The 21,992-nt window shown below is 38.4% G+C and overlaps 2 protein-coding genes across 5 annotated transcripts in view; one reads left to right on the top strand and one right to left on the bottom strand.

Moving 5' to 3' along the window:
* Nucleotides 1–58: 58 nt before the first annotated feature.
* On the top strand, nucleotides 59–21,789 carry HPS3 (HPS3 biogenesis of lysosomal organelles complex 2 subunit 1). Of its 3 annotated transcripts, none has more exons than XM_015637631.3 (17): nucleotides 61–361; nucleotides 1,181–1,675; nucleotides 2,890–3,076; nucleotides 4,027–4,112; nucleotides 5,794–5,986; nucleotides 6,263–6,344; nucleotides 8,118–8,272; nucleotides 9,788–9,896; nucleotides 10,100–10,281; nucleotides 10,649–10,826; nucleotides 11,464–11,694; nucleotides 13,400–13,585; nucleotides 14,726–14,914; nucleotides 15,481–15,588; nucleotides 15,951–16,157; nucleotides 17,475–17,565; nucleotides 18,670–21,789. In XM_015637631.3, exons 1-17 carry the CDS (start codon nucleotides 139–141, stop codon nucleotides 18,795–18,797), a joined length of 3,030 nt encoding a protein of 1,009 aa, XP_015493117.1. In that variant the 5' UTR covers nucleotides 61–138; the 3' UTR covers nucleotides 18,798–21,789. The 3 variants fall into 3 exon arrangements, with proteins under 3 accessions (XP_015493119.1, XP_015493117.1, XP_015493118.1); XM_015637632.2 differs by lacking the exon at nucleotides 61–361 and adding an exon at nucleotides 383–577; XM_015637633.2 differs by lacking the exons at nucleotides 17,475–17,565; nucleotides 18,670–21,789 and having other exon boundaries at nucleotides 59–361; nucleotides 15,481–15,599; nucleotides 15,951–16,044.
* CP (ceruloplasmin) overlaps nucleotides 20,672–21,992 on the bottom strand; it is a 17,418-nt gene continuing 16,097 nt past the window's right edge. Inside the window, exon 19 of one of the 2 annotated variants that reach the window (XM_033516837.1) lies at nucleotides 20,672–20,948. In XM_033516837.1, coding sequence (XP_033372728.1) covers nucleotides 20,878–20,948 — 71 coding nt within the window. In that variant the 3' untranslated portion in view covers nucleotides 20,672–20,877. The remainder of the gene's footprint in view (nucleotides 20,949–21,992) is intronic. The other variant, XM_033516838.1, reaches the window with a different exon arrangement.

Here is a 21,992-nt window from a genome sequence, read left to right as displayed (position 1 = left end):
GCAGCCGCACACTGCCGGCCGCAGCCGCCCCCGCACAGCGCCGCCCGGAGGCGGCTCTGCCCACCGCGGAAGTGGAGGGCGCCGCCCCGGGAGGCTGCGGGTGCTCCCTCCGCTGCTACAGCGGAACTTTTCGGGACCATGGTGCAGCTGTACAATCTGCACCCGTTCGGGTCACAGCGAGTAGTGCCCTGCAAGCAAGAACCGTCGCACTTCTGCTGCGGCCAAGACGTGCTGTTCGTGGCCAGCACGGCGGCCAGCTGCAAGGTGGAGGTGTTCGCCGTGCACGAACAGGGCCGCTGCGAGGCCCTGGGCTCCTTCGCCACGCTGGGTCCGGTGCTGCGCATGGCGCACAGCTCGACAGGTCAGTCCCAGCCATGGCTGGGTCCGTGAGTGGTCGGCTGCAGAGGCCGGGACGCGTCAGGCTCGAGTACGTGGAGCGGCCCTGGAGCTCCGCCGGGCGGGGATGGGGGGCTCCGGGAGGCGAACAAAGCTGCTCGGGTTCCGCCGCGGCAGGAGGGCCTGGCCCTTCCACCCGCCTCCCCCTCAGCCCCTTTCTCAGGCTGCTTCCGAGCCGGAGGTGAGGCGCGCCTTCTAGAGCGGGCTGGCCAGCGGGCCGGGCTGGGAAACGCGGGCCGGTTCCAGCGCCGGCGGCGCTTGGGCCTGCAGGGAGGGGTGGAAGCCACATCTCCCTTCGTCGTCTGCCTACGGCTCGGTTGCGGTCTGTGCTCCCTCCCCTGCTTTTGGGGGTTGTTTCGGTGTTTTTGTTTTGCGTTTTTTGGTTGTTGTTGGTTTGTTGTTTGTTTTTAGAGCACGGAGTGGGTGGTCTGTCTATTGCCTTCCATGGTCTGTGGAGAACAAAACATCTCCTCATTAATGGATATAAGAAGGCGGGGAGGTGGGGGGAACCTTGTATGCAATCACAATTTGTAGAGAGGATTTACATAGGGGTTACTCTGGACCTACATATGTAAGTCCTTGCTTTTAGTGGTGTGAGAAGTGTGTGCCACCCAGCAAAGAAGCTTGTGCTTTGTATTCGGTTAGAGAAAAAATGGTGAAAACTGTTTTTGGAATTTTTTTTAAGAGTTGAGCCTTGAAGATGTTCTTTGTAGCACACTACAGCAGGCAAAGAAACTGTCATCTGTTTTTTCATGATGTATCAGTATAACTGCTTTCTTTTAAGGAGACTATCTGGTGACAATTGAAGAAAAAAGCAAAGCAACTTTCCTAAGAGCATATATGAACTGGAGATGCATGTCTGCAGGGAGTTCTCGCGTGTGTGTTCGGATGGTTGGTCACAAGATGGAAGAGTCATACAGTGAAACCTTTAAAGAACAGATGTCAGTTGTTGAAATGCCACTTTCAGATCCTCCACTGTGCATTTCGTGTTGTCCTGTGAATGGAGATCTTCTTGTGGGCTGCAAGAATAAACTAGTCATGTTCTGTTTGAAATACCGGGTCATAAATCAGAATTTGACTGTGTTAGATTTTGAACGCTCCTTAATTTTGCACATTAATAACCTCATTCCTGCTGAAGTTGCGTTTTGTGCCAGACATATAGCTGTAACAACAGAGCTGGATGTTCTAATGCTGAAACTGGAACTGGTCCAGCAGAGGGCAGACAGGACAGAGCAATGTGCTCAGGCAGTCAATGCACCAGAAAAGGCTGTGGATGGAGGTAGGTGCTGAAATAATTTAATTTTTTTTTAAATCTCTAAGAATCTGCTTATTGATTCCTGTTGTTCTGAAAGTAGTCTTGAACAAGGTCTTTGCCCTTCAGAAAATATTTCCAGATTGTCCTATAACTGACTATCAGCTAAATAGTCTAAAGCATGAAAAGTTGTACCATCCTGCAGCTGGAGGTGACATTTCAAATTTCAAACAAATATGCCATCATGCTGCACACTTAGAGGATTGTGCAGCCTCTGCAGTCACACAGTTAGGTCCCTGTTTTAGGGTGCCATAATGGGCCAAGTTAAAGTGGTAGTAGTTTAGTGTGCTGTGTTCAGTGTATTGGTGTCACTGCCTAAGGAACTGGCTAACACAATTAAGAATGTTTTTGTTGTGATGCCTATGTACTTTTTTAACTTTTAGGCTCAGAACCTGCCATAATCAAGCAAATTCTCCTTTTTCGGTCCTTTATCTTATTCCGGGGCTTACCTTAGAATTCTAGAAATCCCGGAAACAGATGTACTCAGGTTTCATTCCCATGTATTGCAAGACATCAATCTGTATATAATCAATTATCAATTCCCACTTCTCCAAAAGTATATTTATCAGATCAACACCAGCAAACCTTAGGAAGGTCCTTTCTTTGTAATTGAAGAAACTCAAAAGGATGGTTGTTTAGAAATGGAAACTATACCTAGAAAAAATTTAAAGGTAAATAAGACTTTTCAGATAGGGACAATATAAATGTAATGCTCTTCACTGAGTGAAGATGGGTCTTTCCTCAGATAATGGCATCCTGCCCCTATTTTTTTTATTGCTAAAAACTACATAGAAAAGTTCCAGTTACTTTCTGAGTGTTATTAGGATTTGCTTTCCAGGACTTAAGTGAGTTAAAGATAATACAACTTCCTGTCATAGCTGCCTTTGCCTTCTCAAAACCTCTTCAGCCAAATGTCAACACTTTTTGATGACCAGCCATTTGCAGCCATTTGCCTTTAACTCACCTTCTAATGAACAGTTTACCTGTTTGGGTTTTTTTTTACAGAAATCTTGACTCTTAAGTATTCAGACTGTTGAGGCTGTTTTCAAAATCTTGTGGTTTAAGGAAGCCAGTGCTAGCAGGGTAGATGTAACTGGAGTATTTAGTTTATATTGTCATACCATTTTCTTACTACCATGTGGAATAGTTTGAACAATTAAGGTAGTATTTTCATTGCTTAGGTGTGAAAGATGAAAGTACTTCAACAGATCCTTTACAGCTTGAATTAGATGAGTTCATCATATGTCAGAAACCAGTGGAACTGCTTGGGGAAGAAAGTAAGCTATGTGAGATACCCATCACACTGGAATCCACAGAGTTACCTACAGAAGACACAAAGCACTTCCAAGTGCGGTATCTGCTTTTCAGGTATTATAGACATATTTTCCCTTTTATGGGTTAATTTACTACAAAAAAACCAAACTGAGTTGTGTGTTTTGTCTTTCTGAAAGGAAACTCCTGATATTTTAACTCCTGGGGTTTTTATAAGGTTTGGTGTTTCTTTTGATACCAAAGAAAGCCCATTTTTTAGTATCTTGGAATATTTCACTTGGAAGGGATCTGCAGCAATCATCTAGTGCAACTGCCTAACCACTTTTGGGGTGAGCCACTATTAAAGCGCATTATTAAGGGCGCAATCCAAATGCCTCTTAAACAGGGACAGGTCTAGGGCATCAACCACCTCTCTAGGAAGCCTTTTCAGTTTTTCACCAATCTTGCTAAGAAAATACTTCTTCACATCGAGTCTGAACCTTTCCTGGCACAGCTTCGAGCCTTTCCCAGGTGTCTTGTCCCAGGATCCCAGGCAGACAAGTTCAGCACCTGCCTCTCCAGGTCCCTTCCTCAGGAAGCTTATTTAGTCTTCCTCTTTCATCAAAATTTCTATCAAAAGCTGAGGAAGAATGGATGTCAGGGTCCAACAGTGAATTCCAAAGCAAAACAGGGAAAAGGATGACACATAATTGTATAAAAAGAGTATTAGAGGTGGCATGATGTTCCAATAGCTCAGTGGACTAAAAAGAAAGAGGAAAAAAAAGGTTAAATTGAGGTCAAAATCAATTGCGGGATTTCTTCAGTGATGTCAAACTTTGGCATGCATTTTGCAGACAAGCAGAGAGGATCTCAATATATGGAGTTCTATCTAGGTGTGCCATGTGCTTCTTGGTGTTGCTGTGCTAATGGCATTGGTAGTAGGAGTGTGCATTGTTGTTGAGTGTTAAAACATGAGCTGTGCCTCTTGTAGCAGTGCTGTTTACTTGTCCAACATATATCGTCGTTTCTCACTGCAGTCCCATGTTATTTCGGACTTTTTTTCCTAGACGTTTTGCACCCCACCAGTCGCCTTTTGGGTTTTGTGAAGAGACAAAGTTGCACTCTGTTCAACTGCTTCCTGTATACCAGACAGGTATATGGATATGCATGAATGCATAATGGTGACTGTGAGACTTATGAAAGGAGAGAGCTTCTTTGTGTATCCTGTTTCATACACCGTGTGATTTCTGTATGATTTGTTTTTAAATTCAGATACTTTGTCCCTTTTCAGCAATTTAAACTGAGCTGCTGTTAACAAAAAAGTCATAATTTCTCCAAGTTCTACATAAACCTTGCACTAAAATACCAATTCAACACACCAAAAGTGTGACTAAATCAGTTTTTATCAGTTCTTCGTTGATAAATTTTGAGTTGCAAAACAGTCACTCTTTATACTGAGTTAATAAAATTCTCCTTAGTTTTGCAGGATACTAGACTGCCACTTAGCCAGCTGAGGAAATCAGAGTAGTAAACCTTAATAATTACTAAGGTACTGGTTACCTTTCTGAAGGGCCTTAATTAAAACTGGAAGGAATTAATGCAGATTTTAGGGGTTCACTAACTCAAGCTCCAAAAGACCCATGGAAGAATTTAATGCTGTTTGTTAGCAGTCAGATTTTGTAGTATCATAGAATGTCCTGAGTTGGAAGGGACTCACAAGGATCATTGAATCCAACTCCTGGCCCTGCGCAGGAGAACCCCAAGAGTCCCACCGAGTGCCTGAGAACATTTTCCAAATGCTCCTTGAGCTCTGGCAGGTTTGGGCCATGACCCCTGCCTTGAGGAGCCTGTGCCAGTGCCTGACCACCCTCTGGGGAAAAACCTTTTCCTAATACCCAATCTAAATCTCCCTGTCATAGCTTCATGCCATTCCCTCAGGAACTGGACATAGAATGCTCTTAGGCCTCTCCTCAGTCTCCTCCAGGCTGAACAAACCAAATGCCCTCCTCCTTTAGCCTCCCCTCAGACTCTTCACTGTCTTTGCAGCACTCCCTTAGTCTCTTCTCTAATAGGTTTATATCCTTCTTGTATTGTAGTGCCCCAAGCTGCCCCCAGGATTCTATCGAGATAATGCTGCCCCAAGTGCAGAGCAGAGTGGGACAATCCCATCCCTGACCCCCAGCAATGCTGGGCCTGATGCATCCCAGGACATGGTTGGCCCTTGACTTATATTGACTGCTCACTCAGTTTGAGATGGTTTACTGTCTGCTAAGTAGCAATGCCTCATTTAACTGCAGCTGACTGCAGATGACTGAAAAGAATGAACCACTTGCTGTCTTATACTCTTGTGTGATTTACAGGCTTTGACAAGAGTGTCTGTAGAATTCAAACGCAGCTGTTACCTGCTAAAGTGGCATCCTAATAAATTCTGCCATTTCCAGCCTTTCCTCCCCATAAATAATGACCTTTATTTTTTTGTGAGCTGCAGTTCCGGATGAGTATTCATTCCAATTTAAAAGTAATTGTCTAAAATCAGGCTTTCAGTTCATGGATGCATAACTGTAGTGACTTTAATAATGCTGTTAGAACTACTGAATTTCTTCACTAGGTGCTAAATCTAATATTTTGTGAAAATGCCTCCAAATGAGACAACATGTCATAGAAGTTTTTGACATATGCACTGAGCTTCATATAGAACTTCTTTTTACAAGCTTCTAAGAAAACTAGTCTGCAACTTGGGCATGTTTGATTCTATTACACATCATGCTTGGAATGGAATTGCCAGGGTTTTATTTATGAAGTATATAAAATGCCTTTCTCATTGTTACATCTAGGAATTTCTACAACAGCCTATGAGGAAACTGAGAACAAGAGAAAACTTCTGAGTCTCTTCTGCTTTTTCTCTTTACCTTATGTTGGATATCTCTACTCCATTGGAAAGTTAGTAGAGCTAATTTCTACTTACCAATATTCAGAGAAGTCAGAGCAGGCAGTCCTCACTCCACAGTTCCTGCATGTCATTACAAGGTACTGTGTTTATGGTTTTACTGATAGTATGACTGTTTCTCTATGCTGCTGACCTTTTTTAAATTTTTTTTTTTTTTTTGCCTCTGATACATCCTTCATAGCCTCCTGGAAATCTCAAGGCAGGCTCATGTGGTAGTTCATCATACCCTACTGCTTGGGCTTTTAAGCCCATTTCTTCAAAGGAAAAACAGCCGATTCACTGTAGTCTTGGCTACTTGATTTTTATCAAATCTTAATTTCTTTCCTTCATTGCTGTGTTTTCTTCTTTTGCTCTAGTCAGAGCCTGCAGTGCTTCACAGTGCGATGCAGTGCAGCAGCAGCTCGTGGTGAGGATCCCTATATCGACACGACTGTGAAGGTACACCTCTCATTATCTCACTAATGGAATGAGGGTAGTGGTATGACACTTAGTTGACTTATATTTTGAAATCCTGTTAGTTCCTGGTGGCTGAACCAATATAATAATATCCAAAATGAATGACGTGTTGTATTTTGGTGGCCTGCAGATATCTCAATGAAACAACCTGTTATTGCCATGTAAAATTGTAGACCATTAGTAGAATGTTTTCAAAAACATGAAAAGCTATAAAAACACTTATTTTTAAACTAAATTCCATGCTCTTCTGCATAAAACTTAAAAAAGATTTTTCTTGTCTTGTTGTCTGTTTCTCTCTCTTAGGTGTCCTTGAAAAACCAGTTTTTCTAAGAGGCATGTAGGCAGTCAAAGAGGTCTGCTACCAGATACTTAGGGCATGTTTTTTGAAGGAGGGCTTTTGCTACTTGGAGGTCTAAACTTTCCACCTTCCTTAAATTGCTTATCAGTAAAAATCTACTGAATTTAAAGATTGTGATACACATTAATAAATGTAGTAGGAAGGATAGAGAGAGGTTTATTTTAAGATAGCATTTAAGGATTTCTTCTGAGCATGTAGTCAGCAGACATAAAGAAACCATAGGCCAGCAGAAGTTTTATAAATAAAATTTTCAAGAGCCAAACATGTATTCTTTGCTCTGGATAGCAAATACCAGCACATGACACAGTCTCTCCTGTCCAGTCTCCAGTCTCAGCTTTCTGCGTTTTCATGGTGGGTTACATTGAAATCCGTTGCAGTTCCTCCAGTCAGTCAACTGACACACTTTCTGTGTATGCAGGAGTTTTGGAGAGGTGTAAAGGCTGCAGTCCTACACATTTCCGTGCTGCAGCTTGCCATCCACAGCGTGCCCACCCACTCTGGCATGGACCCCTCCATGGGCTACAGTCCCTCAGGGGCATCCCTGCGCTGGTGTGAGTCCTTCATGGGCCCGTTCCCTCATGGATGTCCCTACCCTAACGCGGAGTTGGAAGTGTTATGGTTTTTTATTATTTGCTATTACCATTTTTCCTGCTGTTTTTTAAAACCAGTTTTAGACCTGCCTCTTTCTGGGTCTTATTAGCCCAGGACAGTCTAGATCCTCCAGATCACTACTGTAGGCCTCCACCTCCTTCAAGAAATGTTGAGGTGTCTTCAAAAAGCAGGTTACACCTGTAATGTTTTGTTGTCTTGTTTCACTGTATGTTAATTTGTAAGTGTAGTATTTTGTCTTTTTAAAGCTGTAAATTTAGAACATTTCTATGCAAATGAGGTTGCATTTTTCAATTTTTTGGTCCACTATAGGTAACAGCATATGTTTTACATGAAAAGTGCATATAGAACAAATCAGGGAAATAATACTGGCTGTATAAGGTAACAGTAGGCAAGCAAATATAATACTTCTATCTGTAATAGCTTTTTATAAGCAACTGAATTATAAGCAGGCAGTCTTTTAAAACTTCGCCAAATTCAAACTGTTCAGGATAAAGTTTTCCATGTTAGGCATCTACCTCAGACTCAATTATTTTGAGAAACATAGCTGAAACTGTGCAGATACTTTGAAGAATGAAATATTTTTTTTCACTCACTATTAAATGATTCTTGTTAGGCATTTATGAGTATTTTTTATTCTTGCTTAAATGAAGCACTCAAAGTTAGGAAAGTCAGTGAATGTTTTTAATGTCAGATCATTGTACAAAGCTTACTTTTTTTTTCTGATTTATTTAAAAATTCAATGTACATGCCAAGTGAAATTACAAAACAGTCACTTTCCTTTGTAGGCTTGTCCACCTGTCACACTCGATGTCTGTACATTAAGAATGCAGCTTTTTATAGGACCAAGAGCTATCTGTCATTTCAAAAACCATATAATTCTTTTGACTAAGGCAGACACAGAAGATATTACTGAAAGAAGAAAGCCTACAAGAAGGATGCTGTAAGGATTTGTGTCTTTTAGGGAGATGGTACTTATAGCTCTGTGTACAGTGCTGAACTTGTGGATATTGCAATTTAAGAGTGGTTCTTCTGTTGAAAAACTCATTAGAAATAATTGCCTTCTCAGTGACTGAGGAGAGCAATCAAGCTTTTTTTCCCAATTGTGTTGTATTTATTGACATAGAAGAAATGAGCATAAAGCCACAAATGCTGGAAATCAGCAACATGTTAAAATAACATTACTAAGAATTTCTCATGAGAATTGAAAAAATATTTATCTGGACTAAAAACGTAGAGTACCAAAAATATGTAGTGCCAAAGCTACAGGTTACAAATATGTTGCAGCACAAAATTAAATGTCTTATCTTAAATGTCTACCTGGCTAAGAGTTCTTTCTGAGAAAGTTGCAAACATCACTGTAGTTATCCGTGACAGAAGTTGGATCAGATTTAGCCCCAAGTTACTGTTGTAGCATGTGTGTAGCCAGAGGCATATGTGACTTTTATGGGTTTCCATGGCAACTGCTATTCTCTTTCCATTTTTGAAGGCTTTTCATAAACAGCTAAGCAGCTATTCTAAACAACTGTTCAGAAACCACATTTAAAGTCAGTTTAAGTTAATTAACAAGAGTGGGACAGCTTTAGTTGATTGAAGAGTTATTTGAACCAGTATTACTTAAAGTCTAGAGCAGACATTATTCAGAAGAAGAAGAGGAGAAACCTGTCAGGAGAAATAAGTATTCAAAATACTGTAGTTTTCTTGTATAAAGCACATTTTCTGCCAATTGTGTTGTTTCACATACTCTAATTGGCATTTGCAGAAGATATACTTTTTGTCTTCTGTAAAGAAAGTAAGTTGGACAATACTAAGCTATGTAGCACCATCATTTTAAAATAAAGATGTAAACATCTTTACATCTGTACAGTTAAAATAAAATTAAAAACCAGAACAAAAAGAGTCCGTTTTCCTACAGTGTTTTTAACCTTAAGGCTTTACAGATGGAGCCAACATTTTAGAATAAAAGCATTCTGATACCTCTTTATGCTATGTCTTGTCAAACGCTTTGACAGAGCTGCAGGGGCAAACATCCGCTAAGTCCTTATAGGAGATTAAACAGCTAATTTAAATTACTTAACTGTTCAAGGTCTGGTTGGATAAGGCCCTGGGCTATCTGACTGGTTCAGTGGGTGGCATCCCATGCCTATGACATGGGGGATAGAACTAGATGATCTTTAAGGTCCAAGCCAAGCCATTTGATGATTCTATGATTCCTGATACTCCCTGGTGTTAAGCACAGGAGAAGATGTAGTGGACACTTCTGATGATGACTCTATTTTATGAACATGCCTTTCCCCGTTCTGTTATTAGCCAGTATGACATAAATTCACAGCTTAACTCTCCGGCACTTACTGCTCTGCAAACATACCTATTTATGCATTTGAATTACAAAGTGAGTGGGGGTTTTTTGGTTGCATAATGTTTATTTCAACACTGACAACTCAACTCTTTTCTTTAGTTCCAGAAAGACTGACAGCATCAAATCCAGAACAAATTCTGAGTCAGAGCCTGGTTGGAATTTATATATTATAAACACTGTTTCAACAATTCAGCTTTACAGAGAAATGGTATTGCCCAACTCCTGCTTTTGTTGTTTGCTAACTAAAAATAAGTATTGTTAATTAATCTCTGAATTTGCTGAATATAGTGTAATGTATTTCTTTTGAGTAGCCCATAATCCTGTTTCAAATGGCTGCTGTCCTCATTAGAGTTGTTCCTGTATATTCTTAATTTTTGTCAGGAGCCTAAGTATATCCTGTGTCTGTTCTAGGTAGATTATAGTAGAACTTACGAAAATGTTAAAACTGAGAGCTGCATCCATCTTCTAAGTGAGGCTCACTTATTGGTCAGAGCAGCTATGATGGACCCTCATTTCCTTAAATCAGATGAGAAGGAAGATCTTCTAAAAGCATTCAGAGAAAGTTGTGCCTTCTTAGGAGACTGCTACGGCAGGTATGTTTTAGATGTCAAAGTGGCATAGGTGAGCTGTGTTTCCAGTAGCGTAACCTTAAAATGAAAATCCATAATTCTTTGCTATTTTGCATTAGTACTGTATATTTAATACAAACTTTTGTGTTTTACAAAACCAGCCTAACCTAGTCCTCTCTTCAGTAGCTGGTTGTCTTTATTGCCGTTGAACAGAATTTAATTACTCAGAATTATATTGAACTCAATGGAACTACGTTGAACATGAACAATATATGCAGATAACTGATGTGCCTGCGACTTAGTTTGATTTAGTTTTAATTCTTACAGTGATGGCAAAAGCATTGCCCTTAGTTGTTTTGCTATGTTTTTCCTTCCTCTCTATTTCCTTCAGGTTTGACACAAAGGATTACCACCTTGCTTTGCCATACTACAGAATGTCAGGTTTATCCATGACTGAAGTTTTAAAGAGACTAGTTTCAGAAGGTGATGAAATGCAGACATACGCGAAAGGATTTATATTTTACTTAACTCATTCTCTTAATGAAGACTCAAATGAAGAATTAAGTAAGGTAGAAAAAAGTTGGTTTATTTGTAATCTGCTAATTTAGTTCTGATTTTAAGAATTGTGTGTCAAATATTAATCACTTTCCCTTTGAAAATGCTGAACTGCTTTTTTTTAGTTTTACAGTTATTCTTTTTCACATTATCTTTATTTTCCCATTTTTGTTGAATAGCAAACAGCACCTGTGATGCTTTGGACTGTGTTCAAGCAACATCTTACAGGTTTGGCTATCATGATGCATGTTGCTATCATCTGGTTCCCACTTGCACAGAGACACTTCTGTTTTAAGAAAGCCTTGCCTCAAATTTCTGTCATCTCTCATTTCTGTAGCAAAACAAACTGTTTCTTTGATCACAGGTAAATCGTACAGATTGCTAAAAACAATTCATTTTGGTGGTAGATGTTCTTCTTAGCATGCCAGAATATGGGTTGAATCACTACCAGTTAGCAATCCTTTACTATTACCAGTAGAGCGGCAGGAAAGGCGCTGTGATTTGATCGCTAAACTGAACTTCTCCGTTTTAAAAAAATACAAACAAACCAGTCACAAAAAACAAAACAACAGAACTGCACTATTTTAATATGCCATAGAAGAATGGATATCTGAAGAGGTCTGAGCTGTCAAATGGCTTTTATTTCAATAGGAATCAGGAAATAAAGTTCTCCAGATATTCTATCTTGCGGACCCTGTGCAGCTGCCTCACGTCCTTTGCAGTCCCAGCATGAGAAACGTATGTCCTTTGACAGCTGTGAAGTATCTTCAGAAAGTAGAAAAGATGATGCCATCAGCAGTCCTGACACTTACTAAGGCTTTCTTGGCTCTGAAAATGGGAGACCTAACAATGTATGAACATGAAATGGACTCCTGTAAGGAGGTAAAGTATGCCAAGAACATGAGCCAATCATGCTTTACAAAGTCCAAGTCAATAGTTTGACTTGTAGTTGCATTTAACAGTAAAGGAAACTTCCGATCACTCCTCTTCCTCCTGATATGCTTTGTAGGCTCCACTCAATGTCTGCAGTAACAGTAGAATGGGGGGCTGACATACATTGGGACTGTAGAGGTTACCCTGCAGGTACGTAATTCTTGTCTTGGCAAATACTTACAAAACAAGCTTATTTTTATAAAAAGTTTTTTAATAAATTTTGGAGCTCTTAATTCTCGATCAATTAGATGTTGTTTTACTGGGTTGTAACCAACTCTGCCAGTGCTCTTCAGCTGCATGGGAGGATTGTATAGTAGCATTTCTGCACCTCTTCACCTGAAATTAATATTACCATCAAAACACCATCTGTATTCAAACAGCCCTTATAAAATTGATCTTGAAAGAGTATTTGTCTATTGTGTTCACAAACTGAAGTTTCTGTATACTGTTTTATATCTTATATGAAATCAAAGCACATAACTCTTATTGAGACCAGATCAGAACCTATTTCAGAGCTATCAAAGTAAGAATTCCTCATCACTGGGGGCAAAAATGTTAGTGGAGCTGTCTCTTTAACAGATGTGCACATGTGTGTGACCAGTCTGTAAATTACTTCTTGTTGAGTTTGATCAAGACTGTGGAATATTCAAAGGTGATAGAGTTGGAAACAGAGACTTCTTCTTATAGTGGGATACTGGCAATCTAAACACTTTTGAAATAAATGGGTAGCTGTTTCAAAGTTAGATATTATGCTTTGGTGGAAGAAGTCCTTCAGAGTTTTTAAAGTTAGTTGGTTTTGAGTTGCAAGGTAGGAACTGTGGGGAGCTGTTTCAAAAATTATATTCAGCATCATCGGCTTTTGCAGCACTATCAAATGAAATTGCCATGTTGTGAACAAACATACAGTGCATTAATGTTATTTTGAGAATAAGGTGGCTTTGGTTTCAGTGTTTTTGGTTGGGTTTTCTTTCTTTCTAATCTGATCTATAAAATATGTTCCATTGCACTTCACCTTTAAAAAGTCTTTTTATTTCAAAGTAGGAAAAAAGAAGCACTTTCAGATAGCTAATCTGAACTTTTCTTCTAGGTCTGCCTTATATTTCTTGTGTAATTAATTTAATTTACTTAGCCATTATTTTTCCATTGTCTTTAAAATAGGAATAGTATTTTGTTACACTCACCTTCAAAAGCACTCACATGACTCAAGATAGCTTCTTGTTGCACAAAGTGCAGCACATTTTGATCATTGTTTCAGGGGTATTTTCAAAATAAAAATCACACTTTAGCAAAGTAGTCTACTGAAATGCAGCAAAGTAGCCTCTTGAAAAGTCAGCCAGTGATTTTTCAAACCACCCTGTATATTAAAATGTCTTGGATTTCTTTGTGAAATCCATTTTATGTGCTCACTAACTCTATCTTTCAACAGCATATTACTTTCAATGTTTAGGCACAGGGCCTGTTTTTCAGGAGTTGTTGCTCCAAAATGTGGTTTGGATCTCTGTTTCTGGAGAGCTACTCTATGAATTGCAGAAAGGATTTACTTCCCTGACTGCTTCCATCTAAATTTCACTAGCTGAGGAAATACTGAGTTTACTGAGTAGAATCATCCATATATTGAATTCTTTACCTTATTTATATCTAATTATGTTTGTAGACAACACTGGCTTGTGGCTTCATTGGGCAACCACGACTCTTGCATCAGCGTAAAGAGGGAATTGTTATGCCAACTGAGTTTGCTGTTCACCTGAAGGAGATGCAGCCTGGTTTGCTGGTGGCTGCCACTGTGGCTTTATATGAGAACAGGAAAATTGAACTAGAAGAAGCAGATACCTTTTTCAAGGTTGGCTGGTGATCATGTTTTTGCTTCTGTTTTTTTCATAGTGACATTATTGTGGGAAAGAAAAACAGCCTCAGTTGCTCCTTCACTTACATTTAAGCATTTCTGCAGAGAGAGGGAGATGAGGGTTGGAGATATTCTAGTCACGATAGGTGGCTACAGAGTCAGAAACTGGACCTTCTGGAACAAAACACTGGTTAAGTGGGGGGAAAAAAAAATCCATTAAGTTCTTTGCTTTTACTCTATCATTTGAATGGAAAATACCCTGATCTCAGAGCCCTTTCAGTGGCTTCCTAGTGATAGAGCTTCCCAAGGCCACTGAAGTGTAACAGAACTTAGATAATTTAATTCCATAAGCTCCTTTTAAATAAATCTTTAGAGCATCTGAAGAATCGGGCTTAAATGTGAAGGTATATCATGTTCTAATGAACTGTATAAATTGGTGAAAGAAAAGTGTCTGCAGTTTATAAGAAGAAATACTAATAGTTTTTTTAGTGTCCCTGAAGCTTGCTTTCTTTAAGCTGGGAATAGACAAACCTTTTTTTCTTTTATCTACAATGAATAGCAACACTTGGGTTAAAACGTGTTGGTCAGTGTACGTGTGTTGCAGTCTTTACTGTATCTGTTTACTGTGAAGACTTGTATCAAAAAGAGCAAGTCATGAAGTTCCAATTAGAACAAGTGTTGTTTAAAACCATTTGGAAACCAAGTAAAAATCCTTTTTGCTGGCACAGCAGATCTTAAAACATCTTCCTTGTGAGTCCTACCATGATACCAGCTGAGCTACACAGTAGATCTTATCATGGACTATAGAGGCTTCTTCTGAAAACACCTACTTGTCTGTTGACATATGTAAAAATCCTCCTCATTAGCAGTCTGTAAATACTTGCTGCCAGTTGTGCTGACATTTCTGGCAGTGGAGTAAATCTTGAAGAATCAAGTCTGTTGGTCTGAATTGATTACCTTAAAATCACTTAATGAACTTTTTACTTTGCATATCAGTGTATTACATAGAATCACAAGACAAAAAAGGATTCAAAATTACGCTTCTAGTAAAAGTGAAAAACTGTTCCTATTTTCTAACTTCTGCTACTAAAAATCACCATAGTCTAACTTTCTGTCTTCTGTCATTTTTGTTCTTAGATGCTGTGTAATAGTAGTGAAAACACTATTCCCCAGCTCCTGGTGGATTTCTGGGAAGCTCTTCTTGTAGTGTCGTCTCAGGAAGAAATACTTCAGGAACTCCTATTGAGGGTTACTTCTCAGTATGTTTGGAGAATATCAAGGAAGCAGCTTCCTGAAACTAAGCCATTGAAAACAACAGAGGATCTAGTAAGTTGTGAACCACACAGAGGAAGTTTTGGGACTGCAATGTTCTTCCAAGATCTATCCTAGTACCATCCTTAATATTTTAATTCTAGACAGTTTATCTCTTGAAAGAAGCAAGTCTGAAGTCAAGTAAGGTGGTATGCAGTTACAAATCAGTATTTCTGTCTTTGGCCAGTCCTGCTCCTTGGGGACATTTGCAAATATACTTCTAGCAGGAATTTCAGCTGTGGATAGAAATTAGGGTTAAAATGAAAAAAAAGAGAATTTTTCAGGTGGATTATTTACAATTTTACAAAGCTAACTAGATGAGAAAATTGTGTGAATAATGAATTCTAAAGAATTGCAAACAGGAAAGCTGACATACAGAACTAAATAGAAGTTTCCAGTTTATTTGGGTTGTTATTATTATTATTTGTTATTAAATTACACAATCCAGGTAAGAAAGGGTACGTGCTCTTCTAAATTATGGTATTTGAGATTAAAATTTTCTTTACTCACTGTAAGTTTCCTATGGAACTGTCACTAATAGAAATGTTTCTTTTATTACAACTTGATTCTGTCTTGTATAGATAAACTCCTGTCGTCATTTTGGGTTGATCGTCCCATGGGTAACTTCTGTAATGTCAGTGGGTTGTTCATCTGACAAAGATTACCATGGAGACATCTCAAGACTACAGGTATGAAACAGGTATTACGTCTTACTGCTTTATATCTTAAATTAATTCTACAGATGTTCATGTTTGTATGAACAACTTTCTCCAGTGAGTCTCCTTCTTCTTCCCCCCTAAGTTATCCAAGTCAAGATAAAAGGGCAACTGAAATGATGGGAGAAAAAATACTTAAGAGTTCTGTTAATAGCAATATTTTCATTTGCATCTACTCTAAACTTGCTTTCTCAGTTTTCAGCAATATTTATTAAGGGAAGTATTAATTCAGGATTATTCCAACAAGTAAGGACTTCTGTTCTAAGGTTACGGTTAGCGTTTTTTTTGCAACATTTGTCTTAAATCCAAACAATACTTTCTCTTCTTGTCTTCAGTCTCTTTTATGTAGTCAGTCAATCAATATAGCATCAGCTCTGCCTGTTTTGGAGCCCCTGACAGAAGCTGACAATGTTGGCCTCACCATCCGTGTCCTCAGCAGTACCCGTCTGGGCAAGTATGAGGAAGCCATCGAGCAGCTTCTCAGAAGGTGTCCTGATGCAGCTGTGTTCTACGCTCAGCATGAGCTGAAAGGTGACAATCAGGTGGGCTATTATCAATACAGTTATTCACTATTGTTTTGGGTTTTTTTTCCCTAACTGAAATTCTGTATGTACAGATGGACTCTGGATGGATCACATTGCCTAGCTTTCAGACAAAGTAAATTCCTTAGCTTGCCTTCAACCTCTTCCTTGGCATTTTAATTCCTTTACTCAGTCCCCAGTAATGTAATGGAATATTTTTTCCTCCAGTTTCTTTTGTCACTTACTCTATTCATTATAGTAAACTTAAAGCATTGTGTTTTTTACATGGCAAAGTGCCTCAGAAAAAGAGAGCGATATGACCTTTTTCTACTGTAAATGAAAAGCTACCTAGCTTCTCACTAACTGACTATGTTCTAAATTGTTTGTCAGTGTTTATAATATAAAATCTTAGTACTAAGCTAACTGATAAGAAAACATGGTCCTCCAAATGAAATTGCATTTAAATATGTTCTATCTGACATGTTCTAGTGACATCTTCTGACCTTCTAGCAACCAGAATGCTACCAATACACTAGTGGAAAGATTATGTTCTTATGTCCCATTTTCCCATTAGGTCTCTATATATTTTTAGTGTTTGAACAGATTTTATTCTAGTGTTCCAGGAATGCAGGAGTTTATTTCCATTTCCCAGTACAGTGACTGGGACAATTAATTGTATGCAGCTCTGATGACCGGAGTCAGCAAAGGTGATCTCTAACAGAAGGATGTAGTAGAACTCTATTCAGAACCAGATTTGAGCTCTTTATTCTGATCTGAAAATAGGTTCTGTGGTTTTTTCCACATTAGAGTAGAATGTGAGGCTGCAGTACTGAATCTGAACACAAGTGAAAGAAAATAGTTGCCAAGTTTTAAAGGAGGAAAGAAATCCCTTTCCTTCTGTCCATTCTTATCTACAAAATTGTGCACAAAACCTAATTTACTCCTAAATTGTTGGAATGAGACAAATCAGGTCAGGAGACAAAGCAATGCCACCACTTTCCATGGAGCTGTTCTGAGAGAAAAAACATCATCTCAGACTGCATTGGTATTGCTAATTATGTGGCTTTTTTTTGTCTTCTAAACTTTTTTCTATAGAGCTGTGGAGGACACTGTGTAAAGATTTTTTAGCAGAAAAAAGTCGCCCTGAAGATTGAAAAACACAACATATGTAAAATCACTGCATTTCAAACCATTATATAAACTAATTATTGAGTTCATAATAACTGACCTGTATTTGTACACATCTGAGCTCAGTTCAGGGTATTTTTAGCATGTCTTTCATACTCTAATTGCAGTCCTTTTTGATTTACACTTTTGCTATGGGGTTTTGTGGGTTAGGCTCTCTGGTGGAAGAAGCTGCTTCCTGAACTTTGCAAGAGAACTAGACTTACTGGAAATGACTGCCCTGTTCTTATTTCATCACTCAAAGGTAAATCAACTGGTTGTAACTCAACTCCAGAAGGCTTTGTACATCAGCTAATTTTCTTAATAATTGTTCAGACTAAGGACTACTGGTACAATAATTTGGAAAAAAAGGCGGTCTTTTTCTTCAGTTAAAGCTAATGCTGTGTAGCATCCTTTCTAGTCATTAGCACAGAATTCTGCAATGAAGGTAGTGTAACCTCATAAAAATCATGGCATTCATTTTGTATTGAAAACAGGTAAGTTGTTGTAATCGTACTCTTTCTGTATAGGTCAAGAATGGACACCATTAAGAAACCTGCTAAACAGAACTAATTTTGATTGGTTTTTTTTCTAAGCTAAATGACTTTATGGTTCTTATGTAATAGGCTGCTGTCGATAACAGAGGAGGCTTAAGTGTGTATTGATGATTAGGTCATAGAGTGAAAAAAAGAGTGTGTTAATACTAGAAGTAGAGAAATACACCCTAGTAGTTCTGTAGTCCTACCATTACATATTTGTAAGAAGTTAATCATACTGTGTGTAGCTGAGGGGCCAGTGTGATTGTTTTTACAAATGAGGAATATTAAATAAAGCACATATATTGTCAAAAGTGTGCCATTGGAATGCCTGAGAAGAACAACATTGTGGGATTGGATTGCATTGTGCAGCACAGATTGCCATGCTTTATCATAAAGTTCTAGTTTCTGGTGCTAGCAGGTTTTTTTTTGTTTTATTTTCATGCAGTAACTGCTGTAATTGCTTAAGAATGTAACATTACAGAGCTTGGTCTGAGAAGCTTCTTGCAAAGCATCCAGTTTAACAAATAGTGTTCAGTTAGGGTACTAATAATTGCTTTGCATTTCATACAAAAGATGTGAAATATTAGAGCAGACGTGTAGACCTAATGAGTCAAGACAGGTTTTTACTAAAGTCATAATTTCAGTTTACTTTTTTGATTTTGCATAGTTGTATATGCGCTCAAATGACTATGTCTCAAATTTAATTCCAGTTGCAATATTTAAATAATTTGATGACTTTATTTAATAATTACATTGTTAATGCTTTGGGGCTTTTTCTGTGTCTTAAACTCAAAATACCTAAACAATATTTCTTCCCCTGCTCTGAGCAGAAACTTTATCAATTGTTGCAATGGAACTGGAGCTAAGGGATTTCCTAAGTGTTCTACCAGAGGATGGGACTGCAGGATTTTTTCTGCCACATCTTCTTCACTGCAGCCAGGGGAAGTTGCTGACCTAAAATGATGACCTGTGGATCTGCTATCCATTCAACTCCAAAAAATGTACTGTAATAAAAAAGCAAATGCAACAAGGAGTAGAGCTCCTTATTAGGTACTGTGGGACTCCTTCACATACATTCTATGTCAAGTACTGAAGGACAGCTTTTTCCGAGGCAAAGCATCTATTTTGAAGCTAATTCTGGTGCCAAAGCAGGTGGGGAATACAGATTCTGCAGTCCAACTGAACATACAGTGTTCACTGAAAGTAACGTTGAAGGTCAGTCTTAAATCTTTGTTAGTTGGATCGTGGACCTAGGGAGGAATTCAGGCTCAGGCATGTCTATGTACGAGTAAAAGTGAGTACCTACACTTCCAAGTGGAATTGGGCCCAACTGACTGATACGGCAACACAGACATTTCCTTGAATTCTAGCTGGCAAAATTGGGCTGCTGCTCTGTCATCTTGGTTACATACCCAGGCAAGTGTTACACTGAGAATGTTTTAATTTAGCAGTTCACAAGAAAAGGCCATTAATCAAAGAGAAACAAGTGGAAGATATGGCCTATGGTTGGCTTGCTGGTCTTTGTTCTCTTTCTCCCGTTATGCTTAGTCAGTAGACAGTATTTGAAGTATCACTAGGCCATAAATACAGCCAAAAACTCTTATTTCTTCTAGGGTTTTTGATAAGCATCTCAGGTACTTGTGCATGTGTGTGCTGATGTTTGTTTGTCTTGGGAGCAGAAAGAGTCTTTTTGCTCCTTCAGAGTTGGAATTCAGTCATAATAAGCTGTCACACATATTTATAACTTTCTTATGAATGTAGTTTGGGGTTTTTTTGACAATTACCAAAAATACAATGACTCCCATGATCCCAATACCATCTAAACCATCTAAAGGCCTAATTAGCTGACAGTGACTCCATAAAACTGTTTTCACTGGAGTTGCAATGTTATTTAAACCTGTAGAAGTCAGTCAGAAGAGATGGTCTATATTTCAGCAAAAATACATTAACAAAAAAAAAAAAAGATAAAAGTAGTTTAACTTACATAAGTAGTTTAACTTACTTACATAGCATTCCTGCTACAGGTAGATTTACTGGTAGGTATTATGCTGGTTTCAGTATAATCTTTTAAAAAGACCGAAGTGATTTAAGCTTGTTACAGAGAAGCAGTTTCACTCTTACAGTTATAAAGCCCAGATATCTTGCTTTCCCTGTCTGCCCCATACATCTTTCTTTCTCATTTAGCACAGATCTAATATGAGGAGTTGGGTTATTGAAACACAACCATATCGCTCTTACTGTTCTCATTTTTGACTAGCATCAGCCATCCTCTATTACTGCTGCTTACATCCTTCAGGAAACACTTCCTTTTTCCTTTGCCAAGGGCTGCAACAACAAAATGGTTCCACTGCAGGAGTTACTTAAGAGTCATCAGAGCAAAGCTCTTCAGTACCATAGTCACCAAATTTTGGCGTTCACGGTCTGCTTTTCATGAGGCTTATTTCAGCCTAATTTTGCCTTGGAATTATTTTCATAACAGAAAACCAAATATTTTAAATGTACATTCTTGAAAGATACTACTGAATAAAATTGTAAAGTAATTCAACAGAATTACTATTTTCAACATATTCAACAGAACTATTTTGTTAACTGCTCAATTATACAGTACTGTGTATCCTTTCAGTGTGAACCGATGGATAAAGTGATAACCAAATTCCTGTTTTCTAAGCAGTTACTACAGACATACCTATCTAGTAAAATGTGACAGTATGGTGACCAATACCCCAAATTTTGCCATTATTCAGGGTTATTTGCAAACTTTAAAAAAAGTACATTTCATTAGTTCTTCCATGTTCTTCAGCTCCTAAATAACATGCATTAGCCATCACCTAGAATATTGCAAGATTCTGTTTTTATTTATAGAAATATATATTTATAAGCTGTTACATCCATTCACCTGTGTTAGCCTGTGGTTCTTTTCTTAGTCATGGCCACTATGTGAAATCTTCCAAAACCTGTAGAGATGAGTGGTCTAGGAGAGAGTATTTTCCAAGAAATGAAGGTAGACCTTGGAGGATCACTCTGTTAAAATTCTTTTCTCATTCTTGGGTGCCTGTCATGCCTTTACAGTTGAACTGATTGAATAATCTTGGGAGCAGAGACTGTTTGACTGGAGGGGGAAAAAAAAAAAAGCTTTTTGTTACATTTCATCAAAAGAACTGTCTGTGCATGTGGCCAACAGAGTCCGAAACTAACACAGAGGATCTGAGTACCTTCTGAACATTGTGAGTTAGGTTTAAGAACAACAGTGCACTTAAGGGTACATTTTAATGCCATCTAGATGCCTAATAATAAAAAAAAACAACATACTGCTAATCCAAGTTAAAAGTCTGTTTTTACATGTTTTTCTGTGTACTTTTAAATTAGCCTTGTTACTGTCTGGAGGTCTGGCATAACATACTCTAAATCAATTTTACTGTTTATAAAATAGAATTAGGTGTTGTTTCACATTCCAATGGTTTATCAAATAGAATTAGATTTTATGTTTAACATTGCATTCTGTATTTTTAGTATTGCTATAAATGTAAATCATATAGTTGCATATATATACATACATCACATATTTAGAATTATTTCTACTGTTCTTTTTCTGTTGATACCTGTTATGCTCTGTCTTTTGAGTAGCGGAAAATATTGTTTTTAAAATTGTATTAAGTTTTTAGAAGCAAGAACTTTCAAAATTCTTCAACATTCATGATTGTTCACTTGTAATAGTGCTAGAGCACGGTAACAGTGTCCATAAAGCTACAACATGCCCTTGAGAAAGTAAACACTATTTTAGTTTTTCAGTACTTCAGCTGTACAGGAATGATGAATTCAGCTGTATTTATCAGCTGTGCTTGTTTTGAACAAAGATTGAGATGAAGTCTGACACTACTGGCACTTCTTGGGTACAGAAATACTCTATCTCATGAAAAATTACTTTTAAATAAAAAATTCTGTCACTTAGATTTCATGATGGTAAGGTGACGTAATAGTTACCATCCAGTCCTTCAGCTACTTCATTTTCCTGAGCAGTGCTGCGGGAAGTATGACCAGGTGGCCTGCAACACCTTGTCTTCTAGACATGTAATATTGCTGGGTGTCTGAACTGGTTCTAAGTATGCTGGCCTGTCCGTGAGCCCCATTGTGCATCTTAAAACATAACAAACAT

The sequence above is a fragment of the Parus major genome, chromosome 9 (genome assembly GCF_001522545.3).
Source record: "Parus major isolate Abel chromosome 9, Parus_major1.1, whole genome shotgun sequence".
NCBI classification, from domain to species: domain Eukaryota; kingdom Metazoa; phylum Chordata; class Aves; order Passeriformes; family Paridae; genus Parus; species Parus major.
The sequence above is the reverse complement of the archived record's forward strand: the minus strand, read 5'-3'. Positions and strand labels throughout refer to the sequence as shown.

Coding starts and splice junctions, on each gene's coding strand:
- HPS3 (XM_015637631.3), top strand. CDS start 139: ATGGTGCAGCTGTACAATCTGCACCCGTTCGGGTCACAGCGAGTAGTG. Junction 3,077..4,026: donor GTGCGGTATCTGCTTTTCAG/GTATTATAGACA, acceptor TTTTTTTCCTAG/ACGTTTTGCACCCCACCAGT. Junction 13,586..14,725: donor AAGCAGATACCTTTTTCAAG/GTTGGCTGGTGA, acceptor TTTTGTTCTTAG/ATGCTGTGTAATAGTAGTGA.